This window comes from Panthera pardus, unplaced genomic scaffold (genome assembly GCF_024362965.1).
Source record: "Panthera pardus isolate Hobbes unplaced genomic scaffold, ASM2436296v1 HiC_scaffold_21, whole genome shotgun sequence".
NCBI lineage: Eukaryota > Metazoa > Chordata > Mammalia > Carnivora > Felidae > Panthera > Panthera pardus.
The window spans coordinates 29124178-29148232 of record NW_026526777.1 but is presented as its reverse complement, the minus strand read 5'-3'; the positions used below and the strand labels follow the sequence as shown (position 1 = coordinate 29148232).

General features: G+C 51.4%; 1 protein-coding gene across 1 annotated transcript in view; it reads left to right on the top strand.

Moving 5' to 3' along the window:
• Positions 1 to 24055, top strand: part of PKP1 (plakophilin 1) — a 51244-nt gene that overhangs the window by 11136 nt on the left and 16053 nt on the right. The window contains exons 3-4 of the mRNA XM_053909078.1: positions 20250 to 20644; positions 23328 to 23472. Of these exons, the coding sequence (XP_053765053.1) occupies positions 20250 to 20644; positions 23328 to 23472 (540 nt within the window). The remainder of the gene's footprint in view (positions 1 to 20249; positions 20645 to 23327; positions 23473 to 24055) is intronic.

Here is a 24055-nt window from a genome sequence, read left to right as displayed (position 1 = left end):
CATATTTTTAAGTCCATTTTCCAAAATGTCTGATATGATCATGGATTTGAGAGAAGTTTGAATTCTTGAGGTCCATTTGTGGATTAACTTAAATGTTGCTAGGAAACTCCTGAAGGGACCTCTCTGCTCAATATGTGCTGATGACCAAGGAGAATGCTCTAGAAGTCTCCTGGGGCTAGGAGAGCATGTCCCCTGCAGTGACTCTTGGATAAGAGGGCACATGCTGGAATGGAGCATTGCTTGAGTTTATAAGGTGGACAGGGGCGCCTGGCTGGCTCAGTTGGTGGAGCATGCAACTCTTGATCTCAGGGTCATGAGTTCGAGCCCTAAGTTGGGTGTGGAGTGTCTGTAAGTTGGATACATCTGGATTCAAATCGGAGCTCTGCTACTCACCGAGCATGTGACCCTGGGCAAGATAATTCTACCTCTGGGCCTCAGTTTCTTCACATATAAAATGGATATAACAAAGTCGTCCTCGTGTGGTCATCATCAGGATTCAATGAAATAATGTGCGTGGAAAAAAAACTGATGATAATTAGTCTTCAGGTCAGTTTTAAAACGAACACAGGTAGAGATTATTCTAGATCCTTTAATCTTGGCCCTGTCACTGTCTTTCTTTGTGATTTCAAAGAAATCACTATGCCCATCCATCCATCACTGAACAAATATTTATTTAGCCCTACCTCTGCACCAAGGTCTGTGGTAAATGCTCTGGTTCAACCATACAAACCAGCGTTGGCGCTCTCTTCAACTCCAAAATCAAGGGTATTGGGCTAAGTGACACCCAAGTTTTCTCCCTGTTTCCAAATTCTATGACTTTCATTTATTTTTGCTAATTTTAACATTAGCCTGTATGGTTCTTGGGAATTCTTTTGTGAGCCATTATGCAGATGGGGCTAAAGACTGCCTTTCCATGGGAATCTGGGGCACTGTCTTCTTGGAGCTCCAGGTTTCAGTGCTATTTGCTTTGAGGTCACATTGCTTACAGATGTCACCCCTGAGTGTCAGGGTCCCGGGCAAGGAAGAGGGTTTACGAGTTGGGTGTTCTTTTTATTGTCAGTGTGATCCTCCCTTCCTAAGTTCTTGCTGGGGCTAATTGTGGAGTATTTGTCTTTCTTGCATGTTACAGGTTAGGGACTAAAGGGAGGCGTTAACTAGGTTTCCGGCAAATGTATTTCCCTCCCATTTTTTTCCTGATTTTTTGATGTCAATTGATACCCTCAGAGCAACATATGGACAGTTGACTCTGCCCATAAGCCGGCAGATCAAGGCTCAGATGTGAATCAAGTGCTCTGACACCAAGAGTGATGACCAGACAGAATCTGACTTAGAGAAAATGACTTAGTAATGCAGTATAAAGGATTATATGAGACCCAGGGAAGGCAGATCACTGGAGGAGACTAGTAGTCAGAATGAATAATCATGCTGACAGGATAGATGTTACACATCGTTACGTATATTTTGTTACACCTCAGAGCCTAGAAAGCTTAGCTTCTAGCCTGGCTTCTGCTACTCCCGTGGCTCTGTGACTTTGGATACACCTCTTAACTTCTCTGAGTATCAGTTTTCTCATCTGTAAAGTGGGAACAAAGCTATCTGTGTGTGTACTTCACCCACAGGTTGGTGTTACAGTAACGGGGAAGTGTTATCAGATGGGCAGTGTGGGGTCATTACACATGGAAACTTGTCACCAAGAACCGCAAAGGAACTCTTTCAGAGGTGTTTCTTTAAAAAAAAAAAAAAAGAATTCTCCACACGGCCCATGTTGGGCATTTCTTCTGGCTAATCAACTCAATCTTCAGCAATCTCAGCAGCTCCTGATGCTCCCAAACCAGCCCCGCCCCTCCCCGCACCTATTTTCTGACAATCCATTAAAATTCCTTCCCTTTCCCCGCACCCTAAGGCCCAACCCTTCTCGCTCCATCTTCGCTGGCGGTACTTCAGACATGACTCATGTCAGGGCAGCTGCTGAGGCACGTCCTGTCTCCTCTCAGTTCAGGAGGGGCTATGGGAACGGCGAAGAGCTGAGCACACATGAGGATTTGGCAGAAGGAGGGGGTGAGGAAGGGAGGAAATGGAATAATTGATATTGGAGCCAGGCATATAATCAGCCAAGGACTGGGCAAAACCAAACAGGGCCAGGACTTAAGAAGGAGAGAGGGACAAAAGGTAATACAGGTCTGTGGCGGTGAGATAATCTCACCGCGATTTCCTCTCCTCTCTTTTGGTGAAACCAACATGGTGGCAGAAAGCAGGGAGTGAGGGGAGCAGGGTGAGGTGCGGTGGGTCTGTACAAGCCTCGTCAGCGGGTTTCGGCAGTTTCTGAAAGCTGCCGAAGGACTGTTTCCTGCATATACTTCACGTTCCCTCCGTCAGCCAACTCGTCTTGAGCAACTCCAGGGCGGGGCAGGGAGCTGGGCACGCTGCGGACACACAGGCGAAGAGATTCATCTGCCTTCGGCCTCAGTGAACTTGCAGTCGAGCTGGGAGAAGCATGGAGGTCAAAAGACAAGTTGAATCCTGGAATATCCCGGAATGTTGCGGCAGTTCTGCCATTGTTCAAAAGATCCCCAGATACCTGTTTTAGATTTTTCTAGATTTAAAAAGAAAATACAACTGTCAGTGTCCTTTTAGGAGCCATATGAGAAAACCAGTCTCGTTTCTTTCTTGTCATGCATGGCCTGGGTTTGACCAGAAACAATATTAACCACTTGGAGCACCTCACTCCTCACTCCTTATGCAGAGAGGGCTGGAGGCTGCTTTTCACGGGAATCTGGGGGCACCGTCTTCTCGGAGCTCCAGGTTTTGTGCCATTTGCTTTGAGGCTGCGCTGCTTACCCTGAGTATCAGGGCCCCAGGCAAGGGAGAGGGTTTATGAGTCGGGCGTTCCAATTACAAATACCGCATGAACTTCAGTTAACAAAGATCTGTCCCCATGAAGCATATATTTTATTTAAATATGCAAAGGATCTGCAGGCCATTCCAAAATGAAAGTTCTAAAAATATTTAAAAAGCAGTGGTGTTACCCTCTGATTTTACCTTATATTCTATATCAGCCGTAGCCTTCTTTATTTTTTATTTAAGAAAATTTGTTTTAATGTTTATTTATTTTTGAGAGAGAGAGAGAGAGAGAGAGAGACAGAGCACGAGCAGGGGAGGGGCAGAGAGAGGGAGGCACAAAATCCGAAGCAGGCCCCAGGCTCCAAGCTGTCAGCACAGAGCCGGACACGGGGCTCGAACCCACTAACAGTGAGATCATGACCTGAGCAGAAGTCGGACGCTTTCACCGACTGAGCCACCCAGGCGCCCCTATATCAGCCATAGCCTTCTAATTTAAGTATATGTGTAAATTATAATTTATATATAATATATAATTGTACCACTTGGAATCTAGGGTCGCTGATATTGCAAATTAAGAACATTGAACAGAGGGAGTCTTATAATAAAATAGGACTTAAAACATTAAGTTAGTGAGACGCACAAAAAGCATCAAGGAAAAGAAAAGATTGATCCAAAGAAAGTCGTTGGTCCAGTCACACTCTGCTGGCTACTCCAACCTCCTCCTTCTTCAGAGACATGTACCTTCTAGAGGACAGCAGGAGCCCCAGGGTCCCAACCTCAGGGAGAAGGAGGAGCTGGGTGAGATGGGCCAAAGGATGGGGCAGTTCTTATCCTTACTGCCCAGTTTCTTAGGTAAACAGGCTCTGCTATTCTGCTCCAGTTCTCAGAACCAGACTAGTGAAATATTAGGGCCCCAATGAGGTTTACACTTTACAACTGAGGATACCCAGGCCCGGAGAGGATGTAAGACTCATCGAGGGTCACACAGCTGGTTAATGCAACAGCAGACTAGACCCCTGGCCTCCTAACTCCTAATCTAATGCCGTTTTGTTTTCATTACTCCAGACTTTGGATGGTCTTTTTATATGGGGTTTTTGTTTGGTTTCGTTTGGTTTTGCATCTCAATATTTTAACACCACAACCATGTTGTAGGGACCTGCAAGAGATCTGTGAGTTTGGATCCCTTAATTTCCTCCCTCCTCCTGTCCTCCAACCAAACCTGCTCTTTCCTTGAGGAGTCAGCCTAGCTCAAAAGAAGCAGGAGAGCGGCCATTTTTTCCCTTCCTAAACTCAAGCAGAATTCACTCAGCTGTAAGGGTTAATAGGGTCAGGGCAGGGATACCAAATAAAATGCAATGAAATACAATAGTTGGGACATATTTATACTAAAAGATTATTTGTTGTTTACCTGAAATTCAGATCTTGTACTTTTATTTGCGAAATCTGGCAACCCTGGGTCAGGGTATCTTCCCACACACTCCTTGTAATAAAAACAAGCCTCCCTTAAAGGGCTCCTCTACTAGGCCAGGGCCCAAACATAATTACATCAGGCCATAGCCGCCTCTGGTGAGAACATGGAAGCTGTTTGACTCCTGTGAGGGGTCCTCAGAATGGGTCCCTTGAATACCTTCCTCTGGGTCAGCTGAGACCAGAATGAGGAGGGGCACAGAGCTTGAGGCACTGGAAGGCCCAGCCCTTCCATTCCCAAGCTGTAAATGGGGTTTGTCCTAGATGAAGCTGAGGCAAGTGCACAATTTTGATATCCAGAGAATGTTTCTGGATTAAGACAATAATCTCCTTCTCTATCAGCTCCAACTTGAAAACATTTTCCTGCTTATAAATCAGGAAGCGCATCTTTAGCTTCAAGTGTTCTGGGAGGCACATCAAGTGAAATGTTCTTTGGTTGTGGGTTGAACTAGACCATCCTGCCCAGACAGGAGCTGATTCGCAGAAGAGAGAAGCCATGCCAAGCACCATCAGTCAGGAGGTCTGGGCTAGAGATACCTTGAGGACCGCCATATTGAATCACTCAACTATGCTCAGTTAAATCGAGGCCAGTGCTCCTGAGAGTGAGAATCCCCCGGACTACAACCAGGGAGAATTCTGCCTTTGTCCTGTTTATTGACCCCATTTCTCTACATTAATCCAATATTCACTAGCAAGTCTTTCTCAGCTGAACTTGCCTAACTGACATGTCAGTAGTTGATAATCTATCCATGACAGAGTTTTATGGGCAACGCGCTAAGGACCCTCACCCTGAGAAGAACTGACCCTGCCCACCTCAAGCCCGAAGCCCCCTGGGTGGCCCTCTTTTACAGATGAGAGGGCTGGGGTTGTATGAAGTTTCCACAGGGCATGAGAAACTCAAACACAGTATTCCCCAGTTAGCCATGTGGCTGGGCCAAGGCAGGGCTCTGGGCCAGGTACTACAGAGGACCTGCCAGAAAGAAACAGGATAGGATCCTTGCCCTTGACGCAGAGAAAGAGATCATCTTTACCAATCCACAGTTAATGCAGTCCATTCCCCAAAACAGCCAGGTATGGAGGAAAATCCTTACACTCTGGCCATGAACTTTGGAAACAAATCCTGGCTCTGCCCCTTACCTGGCTGTGTGACCCAGGCAAGTTCTTAACCTGACTGAACCTCAGCTTGCCCATCTCTGAAGTGGCTGAGAATTCCTATCTCAAGAGGCAGTAAGGGTTGTGAATATGGCATGTCAGATTCATAGCGGGGAGGCCTGGATTCCAGTCTCAGCTGGGCTGTGACACACTGGGGGATCTGGGGCGGTCTTCACCTCTCCAGGCCTTGGTTGTCCCACCCGTGGGTCAAGGCAGTTGGATTAGATCCTAGCCAAGCACCCATTGAGCTCCAACTTCTCAGGTTCTGTGTGATTCGAGAGCTGAGTCTGAGTAGCTGCAGGCCTCCATAACCAAAGCCTACATGATGGTTTTCCTGGAAGCAGGGGTGGGGGCAGGGGCAGATCTTCCGCTGAGACCCCCACTTCCACCAATGGATGGATAATGGCTTCTGTGCTTCCTCCCTGCTTTCATCTGACCATCTCCAAGCACCAGGAAAACAGCAGTTAATTAACCCTTGCAACAGGATGGAAAGGTGGTAGGACTTCATTTACTTGAGCTTTACAGAGAGGAAACGGGCACAGCAATGGCTCCACCTAGTAACTGCCCTGACTTACAAAGTCAGGCTCGACCCCCTCCCCTGCTCCCATTTCTCAACTACGAATGCCACTTTCCAGAGACGCCAGCCGGGCTTCTCTGGCAGTGCCTGCTGGGCCTCTGTTCTTGAAAAGTCCAGGAGAAGGGAAGATAGAGGGGATATAGACTCCTTCTCCCAAGCAGGCCTGGCTCCTGCTCTAAGAGGGAGTGATTGATGTGTTTGCCAACTCAGTGTCCCTGCTGCCAGCCTGTGACTCACCCCCACTCAGCCCTGGGAGATAGGAGGGTCCCACAAGGGCCCCAGGCTCTCACCCAACAAGAAGAGACAATGATCCTACTTGCCGAGGGACAGAATGTGCCCGAGAGAATAAGGCGAGGGAGCGAGAGCTGGCAGGGCCGGCTCCCAGGGGACCCCTCCCTGTGGAGAGCAGTAGCTTGGCTTGTGGTATGTTTCCACAGACACCTTGCTGGGGCCAGAGACGCTCCTATATTTAAACCGTGGAGAAGAAGCATGTGGCAAACGCCTATATCTGGGGTGTCCCTGAGGGATGGGCCCTCCTTCGCAAGCTGCAGTCCCCTGGAGGGGCTCTGCTTTTCGTGTGAGAAGTTCCCACTGCCTTTGAGTTGGGTGCTCAGTGAGGAGCTTGCTTTAGGGCTCGATTTCCCTGCGCAGCTGACTTCAGCCTCTTAGGGAAACCTGAGGCCCCTCCTCCTGGCCAAGGTTTGGGTGAGCCAGAGAGGACTCCCCAGAGGCCAAAGATAAGGTAGAGAAAAGGAGGAAGCACCGGCCTGGACGTGGGGTTCTCCATCACTGCCCATGATGCCGTTGCTGGGACCACCCCACCCCCCCCCCCCCCCCGCCTCCTGACGGGGCCTCGGGTTTATCAGCAGCAGGAGTAGACAGTGGCTCCATCTTGAAGCCATCCCTGAAGCTCTGATATTCCAGATCCTGGGCCTCCCTCAGGGGAGAGGAGTCAGGGAATGGCTCCCATGTCCACACCATGGACTCGCAAAGGGATAAGAACGTGGTTCCAGCGAGCACACGCAAGTAGCTTCCGACGGCAGGCTTCAAGCAGAGAAAAGTAGGCCAGGCTGCCGGAGGAGCTGAGCTTGGAATGAGACATGAAAGGAAAGGAGGGCTGCCCTCAGCAGAGAGGATGTGGGCAGAGGAGAAACGCTCCTGGGCCCGGGGCTTGGTCTGACAGTAGCCCTTGGGCCCTTTTTCCTGACTGATCACCCCCAAGGAGGTGGCTATTTGCATATTGCCAGCCCCAGAGTTCTCAAGAGACTTACTTCCCTGGCCTCTGGTAACCAATTCCTGGGGGCACAGTCTGAATTGGGGCACCAATTCCATGGTGCCTGTCTGAGCTGAGCAAGCCTGCTGCCCACACCTTCCTTCTGCCCCTGAGGAGCACCAGACCCAGGAGAAGGCAGTGAGGGCCCTCATGGGGGAGGGAAGGCCCGGCAGTTTGGTCAGAACACTCAGGGAGAGATGTCACTGCCCACTGCCGAGGGACTCCCTGGGGCAGCGATAGAGCAGCGGGCAGCAGCCCAGGACACCGTCAGCGGCTGGCGCTTCTCAGACAGTGCGCTAGAGGGAATTCCCTCCCCTCACGAGAGACAGCAGCGCCATTTTGCATCTTCCTTCAGCTTAATCTCTGCTGGGTGCCTCTGGGGTTCCATTTCTTCCAGCCTGACAGATCGGGGGAGGCGGTTATCCCCTGACCACATAGAGTGGAATTATGCCTTCTTCCAAGGAGGAAGATGGCATGAGTTGGTCGCTATTCTCACCTTCCGTCTCACGCACAAATTCAAGGTAGAGCCTCTGAGACCCTAGAGGGAGGATTGGAAGAGTGAAGGACAATTATACGCTTTTTTATTTTGCTCCAGAAGAAAATTAGTGGCGTTCGGGGCCTGGGTTTTGTTTTGTGGGGTTTCTGGGGGTTTTGTTTCTCTTGGTTTTGTTTTTTGGTTTTTTTGTTTTGTTTGTTTTGTTTTGTTCTTTGGTCCTGACAAGAACTAATCTACTCAACCACCAAGTCTTTAAAGTCCAAACACTGTAGTTAAAAACAACTAAAGGAGGAAACAACAGCATAAGAGAGGATGTAATTAAGTGCTATTGTGTACAGCACAAGCCAACTTAAACCTCTCCAGGCCTCAGTTTCCTCATCTGTAAGTGGCAGGGGGGGACCAGGTGATCTACGAGCCTCCTTCCCCAGCTCCAGACCCAGTTCCCAGGAGGAGACAGAGGTTTGGGCACGGGCCTCCCATGGGGTTAGCAGGCAGGGGAGAGAGCTTGCGAGGCCGCCACTGCCCCGCCCCTTCACCCACAGTCCTCTCTTACGGGGGGGAATAACTCGGTCCTCAGCACCCCTGCCATTTAACAATCCCTTGAATTAGTGCAGCATTTTGAATTTACACAAAAGGCTCATGTTTTTATTTCCCCACTTGATCCTTCAGTCTTTGTGAGATCAGTAGGTGAACCGGGTATTATTATTCTGATTTATGTGCAGGGAAATCAAGCTGCAGAAAAGTGCAGGGACTTGCCCGGTACCTCACAGGTAGACTTGGCAGAACCGAGTCCAGGGCCCAATGGGCCGGAGTGAGTCAGGATCTCTCCTGCTAGGCGAGCTCTGCAAATGCGCCCGAGCCAGGAAGCGGCAGGGACATGATGGAGGGCCATGAAAACAAAGCCCTGGGTAGATATTCTGATACCTCTTTTCTGATTTGAGAGTTTTCTTTTTGTCACAGAGCTCAGGAGACAAATGCAGCAGCATTTCCCAAGTGGGTGGAAGAGCCGTCCCCACCCTTCATGAGGGTGAGGCTCAGCATTCTCCCCCAGGGCCCTGGCAAGTCTCTACGGAGGCCTTCCTGCCCCAGGAGAGCAAACTCAGCTAAAAAACACAATCCAATCAGGTGGGGGGTGGAGGTGGGAGGTAGAGACACAGCCGGGGAGAGAAGCAGCTTTGGGGCCCTAGACCCCCAGCCCCTCCCCTCCTACTCATCGGCAGGGCACACAAGGGTGCGGCCTGAAGGGGGTGAAGGTGGGATTGGTGGGGTTCGTCCGTTCCCAAGCCCTGAGCAAGACTGGGAAGGAGGCCGCTTGTGACTTCAGTGAGGGCTGAATCATAGAATGCCAAAGTCCGAAGAAGCCTTATAGGGCACACCGTAGCTGGGGAAATAGGATCAGAGACGTGAGGTGACTCCCCAAGGCTGCACAGCTAAACAGAGAAGAACCAGGACCGGAGTCCCGATCTCCCAACTCCTTGCCCAGAGCACCTTGTCACACTGTTACATCTGGATACCCTTGTCACTGTGTGCAACAGTGTGTCCCAAACCTCAGTCACTTGCAGTCTGCTCTCACAATTTCTATGAAACTATCAACCAACTCTTATTTACTTATTTTTAATGTACTTACCTTTAATTTTCAAAAGGAATTTTGAAGGGAGAATTTATATCACTAACTCAAAAGTAAAAAAAAAACAAAAAAAACACCCAGTATTCTTTTCCATAGATGAAGGCTAACCATAACTTATAACCAATAATAATAAAAAGAATTAAAACAAATCATCATTTAATTCTATCCAGATGAAGCTTTTGTTCTTTCTCTCTCTCTCTCTCTCTCTCTTTCTCTCTCTCTCTCTCTCTCTCTTTTTCTTTCTGCTCAGAAAGGGAGGCTGGCAAGTATTAAAGAAACATACTGGGGGCGCCTGGGTGGCTCAGTCGGTTGAGCATCCGACTTCGGCTCAGGTCATGATCTCGCGGTCCGTGAGTTCGAGCCCCGCGTCGGGCTCTGTGCTGATGGCTCGGAGCCTGGAGCCTGTTTCGGATTCTGTGTCTCCCTCTCTCTGACCCTCCCCTATTCATGCTCTGTCTCTCTCTGTCTCAAAAATAAATAAATGTTAAAAAAAAAAAAAAAAGAAACATACTGGCACCAACCTAGACTTTCTCCTCGTGGTAACCAAATGGAAAAAGGAAGAGCTTTCTATATGCTTCAGTGTTAGTTACTACTGTGCCTTATCACCAGTGGTGTGTGACCTACCCTAGGGGAGATTCTGGGTCACAAACTCATCATTCAGGATAATTTTCCTAAAGCTGGTTCAGCAGGTCAGGTAAAGCCGAAAGCCAAGAAGAAAAACAACAAAGTGGAGCCCCTCCCCAAGATGCATGACCGAATAGTTGTGTTTTTTTTAATTTTTTTTTTTTTAACATTTATTCCAGAGAGAGACAGAGCATGAACGGGGGAAGGTCAGAGAGAGAGGGAGACACAGAATCCGAAACAGGCTCCAGGCTCTCAGCTGTCAGCACAGAGCCCGACGTGGGGCTCAAACTCACGGACCGTGAGATCATGACCTGAGCCGAAGTTGGACGCCCAACCGACTGAGCCACCCAGGCACCCCTGTTTTTGTATTTTTTTAACAGAGCACTTAAAGATAATTTTTTTTAACCTTTTGAACCCCCCCGCCACTCATCCATTTCTCCAGCCCCCACCCCCACCCCCTTTTCAGCCACTGGCCTGCTCTCTGTATCTAATAAGCCTGGTTTTTGTGTTTTTGTTTTTGGGTTTATGGGTTTGGCAGGGGAGGGGGGATTTAGATTCCACATAGAAGAGAGATCATGTGATACTTGTCTTTCTCTGACTTATTTATCTTAGCATAATGCCCCTAAGGTCCATCCATAGTGTCGCGAATGACAAGATTTGATTCTTTTTATGGTTTAATAATGTTCCAGGGTGGGGCGCCTGGGTGGCTCAGTCGGTTGGGCGTCCAACTTCGGCTCAGGTCATGATCTCGCGGTCCGTGGGTTCAAGCCCCGCGTCGGGGTCTGTGCTGACAGCTCGGAGCCTGGAGCCTGTTTCGGATTCTGTGTCTCCCTCTCTCTCTGACCTTCCCCCATTCATGGTCTGTCTCTCTCTCTCTGTCTCAAAAATGAATAAACGTTAAAAAAAAAATTTAAAAAAAATAATGTTCCAGGGTGTGCATATACACACCACTATTTCTTTATCCATTCATCCATTGGTGGACCCTTCGGTTGTTCCCATGTCTTGGCTGTCGTGAATAACTGGGCAGGGAACATAGGAGTGCAGGTATCTTTTCAAGTTAGTGTTTTCATTTTCTTTGGGAAAATGCCCCAAAGTAGATACACTAGTTCTGTTGTTAATTATTGAAGGAAACTCCATCTTGTTTTCCACGGTGGCTGCACCAGTTTGCATTCCCGCCAACAGGGCACGAGGGCCCCCTTTTTCTTTGGGCCCTCACCAACACTTGCTATTTCACGTTTTTCTAGCCATTCTGGCAGGTGGGAGGTGTTATCTCATTGTGGTTTTCATTTAAATTTCCCTGACAACTAATGATGTTGAGCACCTTTTCATGTACCTGTTCACCATTCGTATGTCTTCGTTTGGGAAAATGTCTATTCGGGTCTGCCCATCTTTAAATCAGATTGGTTTTTTTTGTTTTGTTATGTTGCTATTGAGTTGTATGACTTCTTTATATATTTTGGGTATTAACCCTTTATCAGATATATGATTTGCAAGTATTTTCTCCCATTTGGTGGGTTGCCTTTTTATTTTGCTGATGGTTTCCTGTGCTGTGCAGAAGGGCTTAGTATGATGTAGTCCCCTTCTTTGCTTCGTTTGCTTTGATGTCGGATTCAAAAAACCCTCACCAAGTCAAGGAGCTTACTGACAATGTTTTCTTCTAGGAGTTTTATGATTTCAGGGAAACATGATGTTTCTGACTGTCTACAGCTCTCTGACCTAATTGGTGGCCTGCTGAGTGCTGAGTTCTGTGGGGTTGCTCTCTGGGGCCAACCTGGGAAGTGTCCACATGAAATCCTGGGCCTCTTCCACACCTGCCTGCAGCCCTCATCAGCTCTTAGAGGCCCCACGATGCTGGGGGCAAAGTGGAGATGCTGTGGGAGGAAGCCTGGGGAGAGTTGGGGAGCTCAGGGCTAGCTAGTGACCCAGCCCTCTCTTCTCTTGCCTCTTGACTGCCCCCGAGGCTTGGAGCATGGTGGCCCAATTCCCTGAGCATGAAGAAGTTCAGCAACCCTTGGCTAATTCCAGGAACTCCAGGCCCAGCCTCAGTCACCAGTCTTGACATGACTCCCTGCTTTCCCAGCCCAATTTGTGTGTGCTCAGTGATGCATTTGGAGCAAGGTGTGGTTGCAAGGGAACCAAACAGTCACTGTTCTGCACCTTCACACTTGTGTCCCGGTCAAGACAGACCAGTTGCCATGACCATGGGGTCTCCTTGCCCACAAGTGTCCCTTGGAACAGAAGGTCTTGTGGCCCAAGTCTTTGGGCAGTAAGGTTGTGTCACACAGCTGAGCAGCTACCCTCCCTAAATGTCTCTAAGCATCGCTCACAATGGGCCAAAAGCTGGGGGCAGGTATTTCCTATGTTTGCAACCCCTGGGGAAGGAGTTTTCTAGGAGCCAGCAACTAGCCAGAGAGGCAGGTAGAGTTTCTGCAGAGCACCCCTGAGCTGCAGGGGCTCCTTGCCATTTACACTTCCTTTGTGTCACCAGACTCTGGTGGCAGAGTGGTTGGAGGACAAACACCAGGAGGGAGGTTGGAGACCTGAGTCCGGGTCCCCAGCTTAGTTGTGTGGTCTTAGCCAAGCCTCGAGTTCTGTGAGCTTCCTACATGCTCACAGAGAGCACAAGGATGCGGCCGTCTGCCCTGACATTTCACTGGCAAAGCAGGAGACCAGAACGCTGTCCAACAGGAGTCTCCAACAAGATGCTGAATGGGGAAGCTCTTTCCACACTGTAAAGCACCATGCCTGCTAAGGTGTTTTTACATTATGTTCAAGGAACTTCCAAAGACCCTCCCTCCCTGGGTCCCCTGCCAGCAAAGTGATGTGTGTCCCAGGTAGGCAGGTGTGCATATGGGAGTGTGTGTGCATACATGCACACGGGCTCCCCTTCCAAAGTGAGACACAAGCCCTGGGGGATCCAGCCCCCTTTCAGGTGAAATTCTGTCCCTCCTTTCAGGTGAAATTCTTGACTATCTCATCAGTGGGAGTAGTTTCCTTCCACTGTTGGTGTTTCCGGGGAGCTCTGCTCTGGGCAAAGTAAGCATCTGTCCCTGAGGATGTTCCCACCTCATGGCCTCTGGCCCTCTTCTTATGTCTGGAAGCACCTCCAGGCCTGGTGTATGTATGGGATCATTAAGGGGGCCACCGAGCCTCCCCCCAGGCTTCCCAGCACAGTGTTGGGGGTGGGTGGCTTGGTAGGATCTTCCTGACCCTCAAGTATGCTCATCCAGGAACTGGTGTATCCTCTGAGATTCCAGGAGTTAGTTCAAGTTCGAACTTTATAAGGCTCCTTCCCAGGATGAACAGTTACTGGGACAATGGAATCAGCCTCTGGGCTCAAAAGGCAGAAGCTGTGACCACAGAACATGGGACTCCTGGAGGGCAGAATAGTCATGCCTCAGACTTGTCCGAGCCCATGTAAGAGAGGTGGCAAGATTCAGGGGTCCCTGGCCCCCGGGCCTGTGAGACCTGTGTCTCAGGTGGTAATCACCTGCCAGGGATTTCCTTTCCCAAATCTAACATGTGAAACTTTAGGTCCTTGCTCCCCAAACCCATCCTGGGAGTTCCAGGAGCTAAAAAAACAAAAAACAAAAAACAAAAACCACTGCTCAGACGTGAAGGGGGAGAGGTGCCAGAGAAGATTTTCAGAAAATCCGCTTTTTCCCACAGTCGAGCCGTTCAGTCAGGAGCAGGATGCGGAAACGGAGCTGGGTGCTGGAGCTGACACGGTTGTCTGTTCCGACAGCAGATGGTACTGAGGGCCAGATCTCAGCGAGGTGCTGGGGTACACAAGCGTGTTTGGGCGTCCCGCTGCCCAGTAGCACCAGGAGCTGCGGTGGGCCTCCCCTCCCCCCAGCCCGAGACACAGACTTGGAGCATGGAGCCCAAGAGGGCAGGTGCTTTTTTCACCGGAGTGGTGAGCTCCCTGGAGAGAGAGAGCAGCACCATCTTGAAAGACCCACAAGCCACAGCCTGGAGTTTCATAGGATCTTTTCTAGCTGGGCTGCAGTTGTCCAGAAAACTTGTTCTGAATTACCCACATTTCCCACTACTGCCCAGATTGATGCGGGCTCAGAGTTTCCACCTGTTAAAGGTCACAAGGGACACTAACTGTTATTAGCCAGCTCTCTGATGAACTCTGTCCTCATGGGACGGGCGTCAAAACTTTCGTGGGTTGTTTTGTTTTGTTTTGTTTTTACACTTAAAAAATTCAGGCAATAGAAGATGGCCAACACGTGACATCAGGCCGTCTCAGATTCCTGTTGTGCCTCCCCTGACTGGGTAGACAGGGAGCTGGTCATCCGTCAGGCTCTGCCCTTCAGTTTGCAAACTGGGGTTCCCTCCTGAGTAGGCACTTCTGGTCTCAGGGTGCTGCGGATGGAATCGTGGAGCAGCTCTTCCCTGCCCTTGAGGACCCCACAACGGGGGCCCGCCCACCACAGCCTCCTCCAAACAGAATGAGTTTGCTCTTTGCCCAGACGTCAGGGCTGCTGAGTGAAAGGGGGTGGGGGGGCTGCTCTGCTCTCCACGTGCCACACAAAGTCACGTGCCCCAGAAAGGAAGGAAGACCAGCCCGGGGTGGGACCGTCTGCTCCTCACCAGAGAGGGAGCGGAGCCCAGGGGGAGACAGGGACTGGCACTCCTCCTGCTGAAGTCCCACCTTTGGTGACTCAGGCCCAGTGGCTCTCAGTGACTCAAACTGCTGAATAAGCAGCCACCTCTACCCCCTGCACGGGGGGAACTCCCCATGCCCTGGGGCCCTGATTGTCCCCTCCTGGGCAGCCCATGATGGGAGAGGACTTGCGCCTTCCAGACCCCCAGAAAAGTAGAGCAGAGCTGCCACACAGCATGTGAAGGCCCCTCCGGCCACCCTGCGACAGGCCAGCCACGCCAGTACCGTTTTATCTCCCGGGAGGACGAAAGAGAGCTATGACATGTCTTCTACACCAGGGCCCTCAAACGGGCACTGACGGGGGGGTAGTAGGTACAAGGGAAGTGGCGAATGGGATCTGTCCTCAAGGCATTTCCAATGAAGGTCTTTCCCAGGAGGGCTTCGCCAAGCCCAAGAGGCACGGAGACCCCATGAAACCGTGTGCGTGCGCTCGCTGTCATGAGAAGGGCGTTGGAGATCACGTTGCCGAAGGTGGCCCTGCTGGGCACTCTGCTGGGTGCGTGACTGGGCAGGGAAGAGCAGGGTGCGTCCTGCTGGAGAGCCGGTTCGGCCGGTCCCACCTTGCTAGCAGAAGCGTGGTTTCAAAATGGGCTAATAGCTGGGGACACAGACACTCTTTTCATCTTGGTCTGCCCAGCACATGCCTGGCTCCCAAGGAGTCAGCAGCTTCTGTCTGATCAGCCTGAGCTGGAATAGAACTCTCTAGGCTCAACCCACCAGCTAATATCGCCCAGGTCACAAGGTAAAGGGAAGAATCCTGGACCCCTTCAGCCTGAACCCATGCGGGGCCACCCTCATAGACTGGCTTGCTTCATCTGGAACCCTCCTGCCTTCCTAGCAGCTCATTTAGTTGTTGAGGCTCTCCTGCACCCACGGGAGTGTGGGAATTCCAGTACAACAGCCCAAATTTCCATCCCCAGCACAAAGTCCCATGGCAAGTCACAACTCCTCTGGGCACTTGCAGTGAGCCCAGCCCTGTTCTAGGCACAGTAATTTGGGGGAAATGACAGAGACCATTAGCAACTAGAGAAAACACAAGGTCACAGTCAACAGGGTGTGCAGATGACAGTTTGGAGACAAGGCCTTGGAGAAACATAGGATTTGGCTGGAGGGGCAAGGAAGCTATGCAGGATAGAGAAGAGGTTGAGCAGAAGCAGGATGTGGTCAATGTCACCAGACAGTGTAAGGGGGTGTGTTGGGGAGGGGAAGAGGTGACCAAAGAGACAAGGGCCAGGCTGGTGATTTTGTCTTGCAAGAAGCAGAGAGACACTGTGGGCTTGTCAAGCAAGGAAAGCTTTGTCTGAGGAAGGTCAAGTGGATGGCACCACCAGGAAGGCACCAGAACCCCAGGGGCTGGGTTAGGGGCTGGCAAGAGGAGCTAGAATTGTCCATTTGTGAGCTGAAGCTTGTCAGGGCCACAGTCTGGGCAGTGGGAGTGGAAAGGGAGGAGTCAGAAATGATTCTCAGTTGGCAGGACAAAATGATGCCATCTCTTCTTGAGTGGTTAGTCACTCTCATGTCCAATGATCTTGGGCCAACAGGAGCTCTTTCAGTTCAGGGGTCTTTTTGGACTGAATGGAACTCTCAAGGGAAAGCTGACTATATTCAGTTCTTTGAGACCCTGGATCTTGGGCTCTATTAGTCTAGTCATCTTCTAGGACTCAGTTTCATTGCCTGAAAAATGAAGGGGTTGGCTTCTGAGCACTTCCTGGTATAAGGGGGAACAGGAAGAGGGGCTGGGGAGCATTCGGCAGGACATAGAATTCCACTCTTCTCCAAGAAGGAAGGGGAGAAGAAAAGAAAGGTGGGTTAGTTACAAGACCTAAGTCATTAACACAAGGGGGAGCAGAGCAGGGCCTGGCTAGGAGAGGCTCCTTGCTAAGAGCAGCTCTCTCTAGCCCACCTGGAAGGTGGTTCCACGAGTTGACCTCCCCAGAGCCCCATTGGTCTTCCAGGTGGAGAAGCTTATCTGTCTGGACACAGCCTGGTCTTCCCCCTGGCTGTCCAGCCCAGCCTGTTCTCTGGTTGAGGGTCAGCTCTGCCCCCAGAAAGTCGAGTTACTAGCCACTGGAATGTTCTGATGCATGGGCCATCTCACCTGAGGCTGGAGTTTCCCAAGGAAGCATGAGATAACCAGACAAGGAGTGTGTGTGTGTGTGTGTGTGTGTGTGTGTGTGTGTCTCACTGTCCTTTGTATTCAAAGCAGAGGACGCTGCCAGAAGATCGCTATCTGAGTGTGGGGTGTGCCTAGGTAGGGAAGCTCTCCCACCTGCCGTGGGCACGTGAGTACACACTGCCCTCGTATTCCATTCCGGCTGCAGGTGCTTGCTCAGGATCTGAAAGGGTGGGTTTGGAAACGTGTGGGGCATTCTTGCTAGTCACAATGGCTGCAAGGCGTACTGACACTTAGGGCCTGGGGGCCAGAGGCAGCTAAACACCTGTAATACTTGGGACAACCTGCACAATGAAGAATTGTCCTGCCCCAAATGCCGACAGCACCCACGTAAAGAAACACTGCGTCATCCCTACATAAGGTCATACAGGCAGACCACACTCCTTTGTTTTTCTGAAACCTATTGAGGCCTATTCTGTGGCCATTGGGTGAGACTAGCATGGGTTCTAAATACTAGTGGGTACCCCTACCCGGGGCTGGAGCTGGCCTGGGTTCATCCCCCTCATGTGCCAACCTGGTCGCTCCTTTAGGTATGGCTTGGGTGATGTAAACCCTCAACCAGGTCCTACAGGCCACCAGTCTGTGTCTAGCCTGAGCATCAGAGGGATACAGATGGCCCTACTAAACAAACATTTATGTCATGCACTGTCCTAAGCACTTCAGAAACACTCATTCACTGAATTCTCCCAACACTGGGTACAATTATGATCCCAGTTTGACAGATGTAAAAAAAACTGAGGCATGGTGGGTTTAAGTAACTTGGCCGAGGCCACGCATCGAGCAATTGACATGGCCAGGACTCGGCCCAGGCCGTGTGGCTCCAGACTCTGTGTTCTTGACCACCGAGTCCCCCTCTGCCCAGTGAGCTAGAGGAATGCACCTGGAGTCCCAAGGTCTCGTCCTGATAGGCAGAAAAGGGAAAGGTCACAGGCCATCTGTGCCCAGAAAACTGGTGATAGCCGGCCTTGTCTGAGCCAGAGGGGTAAATGCAGACTCCCTGTGGCGCTAGGGCAGAAAAGGGCCTGGCTGAGAGGAAGCTCGGCTCCCACTTGTCAAAGTGATGATGACGGGAGAGTCACCCACAGCTCTTCTCAGCCACCAGCAGAAGCACAGCAGCCAGCAGCCCTGATACAAGAGCTGGGGTGGGGCTCCCAGGAATGGGTGACGCCACTGGGATGTAGCTGCGGGGGCGGGGCAGGAAATTCGGTCCCACGGGGACAGCCCTGCCTTCTCCACCACGCCCGACCCCTGCGGGCACATCCAACCCTACTCCCCGTGGGCAGCCCACCCTCACCAAGACTTGGCAGTGCTGCCCCTCCTCCTTTTCCCAGCCCGGGAGAGCAAAGCCCAAAGCCTCTGTCAGGCTTCATCAGCGTGATCACATTTCTGCTGGGTTTGGTCCAGGATGAGTGTTTGGATTCCTCAGGTATCTGAGATGACGTCCAGGAGTGTCATTTACTGAGAACAAGAGAGTTCCTTGTTGCATTTCCATTTAAGGCTTAGCCTGCCTCCAAGGTGCCATCATCACCTCCCCGCATCCTGGGAGAATGAAGATGAGAGGGGTGTGGCCATTGGCCTAAAGCAGGGGAGGCCTAATTGCATATTTTGCAGGCAAAGTCTACAAGGTGCTACAAAATGCGAGTTCCGAGTTCCCGTCAAAAACGCTCATCACTTCTCTTCCCTCTGCCTGTTATTGTTCATTTATGCCTCCCCGGCATCTGTTCCCTTTGGGGTAGGTTGGTTTGACCCAGTTTGAGGAGGAAAATTGTGCCCACCGGAGTGCCCAGCTGAGCATGTGGGTGGAGCTGATGAGAGCACCGTTGTGAAGGTTAAAAGTTTGTGGCTTGTGACTTTTGTGTTTTTTAATTTAAATATACGAAATTTATTGTCAAATTGGTTTCCATACAACACCCAGTGCTCATCCGAAAAGATGCCCTCTTCAATACCCATCACCTCCCCTCCCCTCCCTCCCACCCCCCGTCTTGTGACTTTTGGATGCCACCCCTTACTGGGACCTCAACCCATGGGTGGCTTCCTGCTGAGAGTCTCCCTGCAGAGACGAAAGGGCACTGGCCAAGAGAAGTCCCCTCCCCAGCCTTGTGTGGCTAGACTTGGTGTGGAGGAGAATAACCCAATTGCCCAACCACCTCTGCCACACACACACACACACACACACACACACACACACACACTCATGGGGTGGGGCAGGCAGGCTCCGGGCTGCTAGACTTGGCCTTGGCTCATCCCAGCAAAGGTGAGATCCAAGTCAGCACCTGTGTGGAGACATTTTATCAGGCTCGGTGTTATCCTCTAGTCTGAGAACAAGTCAGAGCAGGCAGGCCCACTGGCCTGTGAGCTCCTGGGAAAGTCCCCCTCGAACAGATCTGCTCCGAGCTCATTCCCACCAAACCTTCAGCTTTGCAGGCTCTTCCCAGGGAAGCTGGATCCCTGAGCAAGCTCACACAGAGCCCTGGGGGTCGCTTCATTACCGTAAGTTTTCCTGTTGGATTGAGCCTCTGCCCAGCCTCTCCCCACTGCAAGCCGGACAACGAAGCCCAGGAGGTCCCCTTGCGCCCCACCCTAAGCCCCTGGCCTGCCTCCCTGTGCGCAGGCACTCTTGTAAAAGGTGGCGCGGGAGCAGAAGTATTTTCTCTCTTTGGCCTGTGAGGGGTTCCCCCGGAGGGCCCGTTACCATTTGCTTCTTGCCCTGGCAGAGGGGAGGCAACGTGAGGAGTTCAACAGAGAAATAACAGTGGAAAACAGCCCTGGCCAGAATAGGAGAGATTTCCCCACCCTGAGTGCAAGTGGCCAAGCAAGGCTGGCTGTGTTGGAAGCTGCGGTGTCTGGGAATGGCACGAGGTGACAGGGCGAGGTGTAGGGACTGGGCTTCAGTCCAGGGTTGCCCTTCCCTCACTGAGTTCTTCTGTGCCTCCGACTCCCCACCTGGACAAGGCCGTGGAGGGCTGGGTCGGTGGCTACAACCCACTGTAGGACGTACATCTTACATCACAGCCCAGCACCCGCGTGCTGTGTCACAACACGACGCGTGTCTCTACTCCCTGCATTGCACTCGGAGAGCTTACATTCCAGTATATACTAGTCTATTCCATTTTTTTTAAGTGATAGTCACAATCGGCTAAATTGATTTCCCAATCCATAATGGGTCGCAATCTGCCATTTGAAAAGTAATATATCAGATGATGGCTGAGATTCCTTCCACTCCAAACATTCTGGGATTCCACGAACATTATCACAGGGGCGGGGGGCGGACTCCGCCCCATGGCCAGCTGGATCCAGAATCCCCGGTCAGGAACCTTGACTGAGCCTTTCTCCCTTTCTCTGACCAGATCTACAACGGGACCCTCAAGCGGGAGAATGACAACAGACGCTTCAGCTCCTACAGCCAGATGGAGAACTGGGGCCGGCACTACCAACGGGGCAGCTGTAACGCAACGGGCGCCGGCAGCGACATCTGCTTCATGCAGAAAATCAAGGCGAGCCGCAGCGAGCCCGACCTCTACTGTGACCCTCGGGGCACCCTGCGCAAGGGCACACTGAGCAACAAGGGCCAAAAGACCACCCAGAACCGCTATAGCTTCTACAGCACCTGCAGTGGCCAGAAGGCGGTCAAGAAGTGCCCTGTGCGCCCGCCCTCCTGCACCTCCAAGCAGGACCCGGTGTACATCCCGCCCATCTCCTGCAACAAGGACCTGTCCTTCGGTCACTCGAGGGCCAGCTCCAAGTAAGTGCTGCCAGGCTGTGTTGGGGGCCAGGGTGGGGACCAGGTAGGAGAAGGAGTTCGCCTGGCTATACTACACAAGGTTGTTGCTGATGATAGGAAAGACGGCCTCTTGTCCCCAAGGGGCTCGTTGTCCCTGCGGGGGCAGCGGTGGGGAGGGGGGGCGCTTCCTGGCCTCAGGAAGTGTGAAGGGGGAGACAGAACCCAGACATTCAAACAAATGCATTGAGTATATAGGTTCTAAAGGGTCACGGGTTATGAACAGAGGGAGGCTAATTAGAGAAGGTTAGCTAGGCTCATGGTTCTCAAAGTGTATGCCTCCCAACAGCAGCAGCAGCATCACCTGGAACTTGTGAGAAATGCTAATTTTCAGGTTGCACCCAGACCTACGGACTCAGGAACTCAGGGAGAGACCCAGCAGTGTGTGTTTTAACAAGCCCTCCAGGGGACGGGGAATCTGTGATCTTAGCCATGCACATCTCTATCCGTGTTCTGAAAGAGCCAACTAGTGTGCCCTGATGTAGACGATGGGAAAGGGGGCCCTGTTCCACCTTATAGGACAAAAGACGGCCAGGACAAACAGACATAAAAGTTGAGGAACCGGAGCTAGTGCTGAGGAACAGAGTACAACCCTTGTCCCTCAACACTGAAGGCCCGTCACCCAGTGAGAATGAAGGAAACGAAGGCGGGTGTCCCGTCAAGAGCCACGGGCACAGGGGGGCTTGCGGACAGCCACAGTGTCTCCGGGGACACTGAGCCTGCCCTCCAGGGCTCAGAGCCCCATGAACCTCCAAACTGTTCCTTATCACCGCCTAATGATCATTTATTCATTTATTTGACAAACATTCACTAAGCATCTCCTGTGCTGGGGAAGTGTGGTAAGTGTAGGGACACAGCTAGGAACAGAGCAGCCTAGAGCTGTCCCAGAGCTACACAATTAACTGATAAACTGCTTTTCCTAGAGCCCCAGGAGCTTGCATTCTTCACCTCTAGTCCTCATAGCCCCTCTAGGCAGGTGCTAGAATTCCTGAGGAGGAAACAAGGCACAGAGATGCTTGCCCAAGGCTATACAGCTGCTAAAGCATTCCCGCACTCAACCCCACTCACCACTGTTTTAATACTAAGCTGAATTCCGTCGTAGAGGGGGACCTCTCCTAACTACTCAAAGGCCATAAGGTATATTTAGGATGATTCGGAGAAGGACTAAGAAACCCTCTCCCTTGGAGCAGGGAACAGGGCAGTGTCTAGCCCTAGCTTATTGCCCCAAACCAGAGGCCCTGAGAGGTCAAGGTCTAGGTAAGACATGGGAGGGGATGAATGTCAAGCCATTTAGAGATGATGTCTGACTGGCAGATGTGACATTTTCTCAGTGCAGGGCCAGGGTGCTACTGATACAAGACAGGAGAGCTTCACCCCTTGGGCAATTTTTCCAGAAACGGAGTTAGGATGCCACACTAAAACTATGAATTCTTACTGAGCATTTACTGTGGCAAGACTGAGGCTAGTAAAAGTGGGAAGAGGGCTTCCTCTAGAAATGCTGGGGAGATTTCCAGGGGGGTAGGACTGGGTGCCATAGAAGGGGCTGTCCCTGCCCTCAGGAACTTTCCATCTCTGTTGGCAACCAGGGCACAGACAGGTGGAAAGGCAGCCTGAGACTCAACATCACAGAAGCTGGAAGGATTCCTAGGAGAGAGGTTTCCTTGCCCTGGAATGTTCACAGCAGCAGGACCTCAGCAGGTCACATGCACCGTGAGGGGCAGGGAAAGGGGTACACCTGAGCCCTGATGAGGGGTCAGTGAAGAGAAGAGTCAGGTTGGAGCAGACCTTGTTAGGGGCTGGAGAGTGTGCAAGAGGGCTTAGCAGAGAGCCAAGCTATTAGGTTAAAACATGAAATTTTTAGTTTTATGGCTCAAAAAGGTTGACTATCAACCCTTTCACATGGTTCGACTTAACATGTGCCCTTGGATATTAGTCTAAGCAGTCTCCACTTGAACCTGCCGATGGGAACAGCACAGTGAACCACATTTTAGGACTGTGAGTATGGAAAAGGAGAGTCAAATTTTGGACGAGGGAGCTTGGAGAAGAGAGCCAGTTGTGAGGGTCTCTTGCTGTAGTCCCAGTGAGAGTGGTCATGGTCAGAAGGAAGGCAGTGACCGTGAGGTTGGGAAGAAGAAGCAGGTATGAGGATTTTTGTAAGAAGAATTAGCTGGACTTTGGAACAAAGGAAGTGAGGGCAGATGGCTGCATTGATGGATGGATGGATGAATGGATGGATAGAGACAGGAGGGAAGGAAGATGGATGGATGGATGGATGGATGGATGGACAGTTGGACAGGCTCACAGCCATTCTCTTCCATTTTCCCAATACCAGGCACAAACAAGAAAGATGGCAGAGGGGTGGGGAGCTTCCTCTTGGGAATAGGGCAGAGTTTTGTCTTGGTGCAGAGGTAATTTACCTGTTTGGATATTGACCCATGACCTGGACTTCATCACAGTGTTTGCCATGGATGAGCCTTTTCCCTCCTCTGGAAGAGCTGTTCCACAGGAATGTTCTCCAAGTGGGCCTAGGGCTGCCTTGTTCTGGCTTTCCAGATTGCAGATGAGGCTGTGGCAGCTTGGGCATACAAGGGGAAATTCTCCCAGCCTACCCGGTAACCCCTCCCCCACCACTGCCCATTGCCCACAGGATCTGCAGTGAGGATATTGAGTGCAGTGGGCTGACCATCCCCAAGGCCGTGCAGTACCTGAGCTCCCAGGATGAGAAGTACCAGGCCATCGGGGCCTATTACATCCAGCACACCTGCTTCCAGGATGAATCGGCCAAGCAGCAGGTAACTGACTACACACCTTCCTCCCCTATAGACCTGGGCAGGGACTGGGTGTGTCAGCCTGACCCCATTTAGACATGGGTGGGGACATCTGCACTTGCTCCTTCTCACCCTGCCCAGCTGCCTTGGGTGAGCAGTGTGCTTGGCACTGCCTGAGATCACAGCTGGGCATCTTAAGCCTCCAGGTGAGTGGACATTAGTCAGGTATTTCCTCCACTGATCGTGAAAGAGACAGCTGTGAGTTCAACAGAAATCCCCTTTCTCAAATTCCACTAAAGAGTATGACTACTTTCCACCCTTCAACTCCCTCCCCCCGCTTCCCTCTATCTGTCTCTCTGTCTCTCTGTCTCTATCTCTTTGCCTCTCTGTCTCCATCTCTCTCTCTCCCTTTCCAGAGCTTGATCCTCTCTCTCCCCAGGCATGTGTGCTGGAAACTGGGGCTTGGTCATGCCCCCCCGAGCTTGGCTGGCAGGAAGGATGCTTATAGGGTTCCGCAGCTCAGCCCCAGGGAACAGTGCCTGAAATGTGTTTCCTAGAGATTCTGGATCCATCCGAATCAGAGTTCCTGTCACAGGAGAAAGTTCCC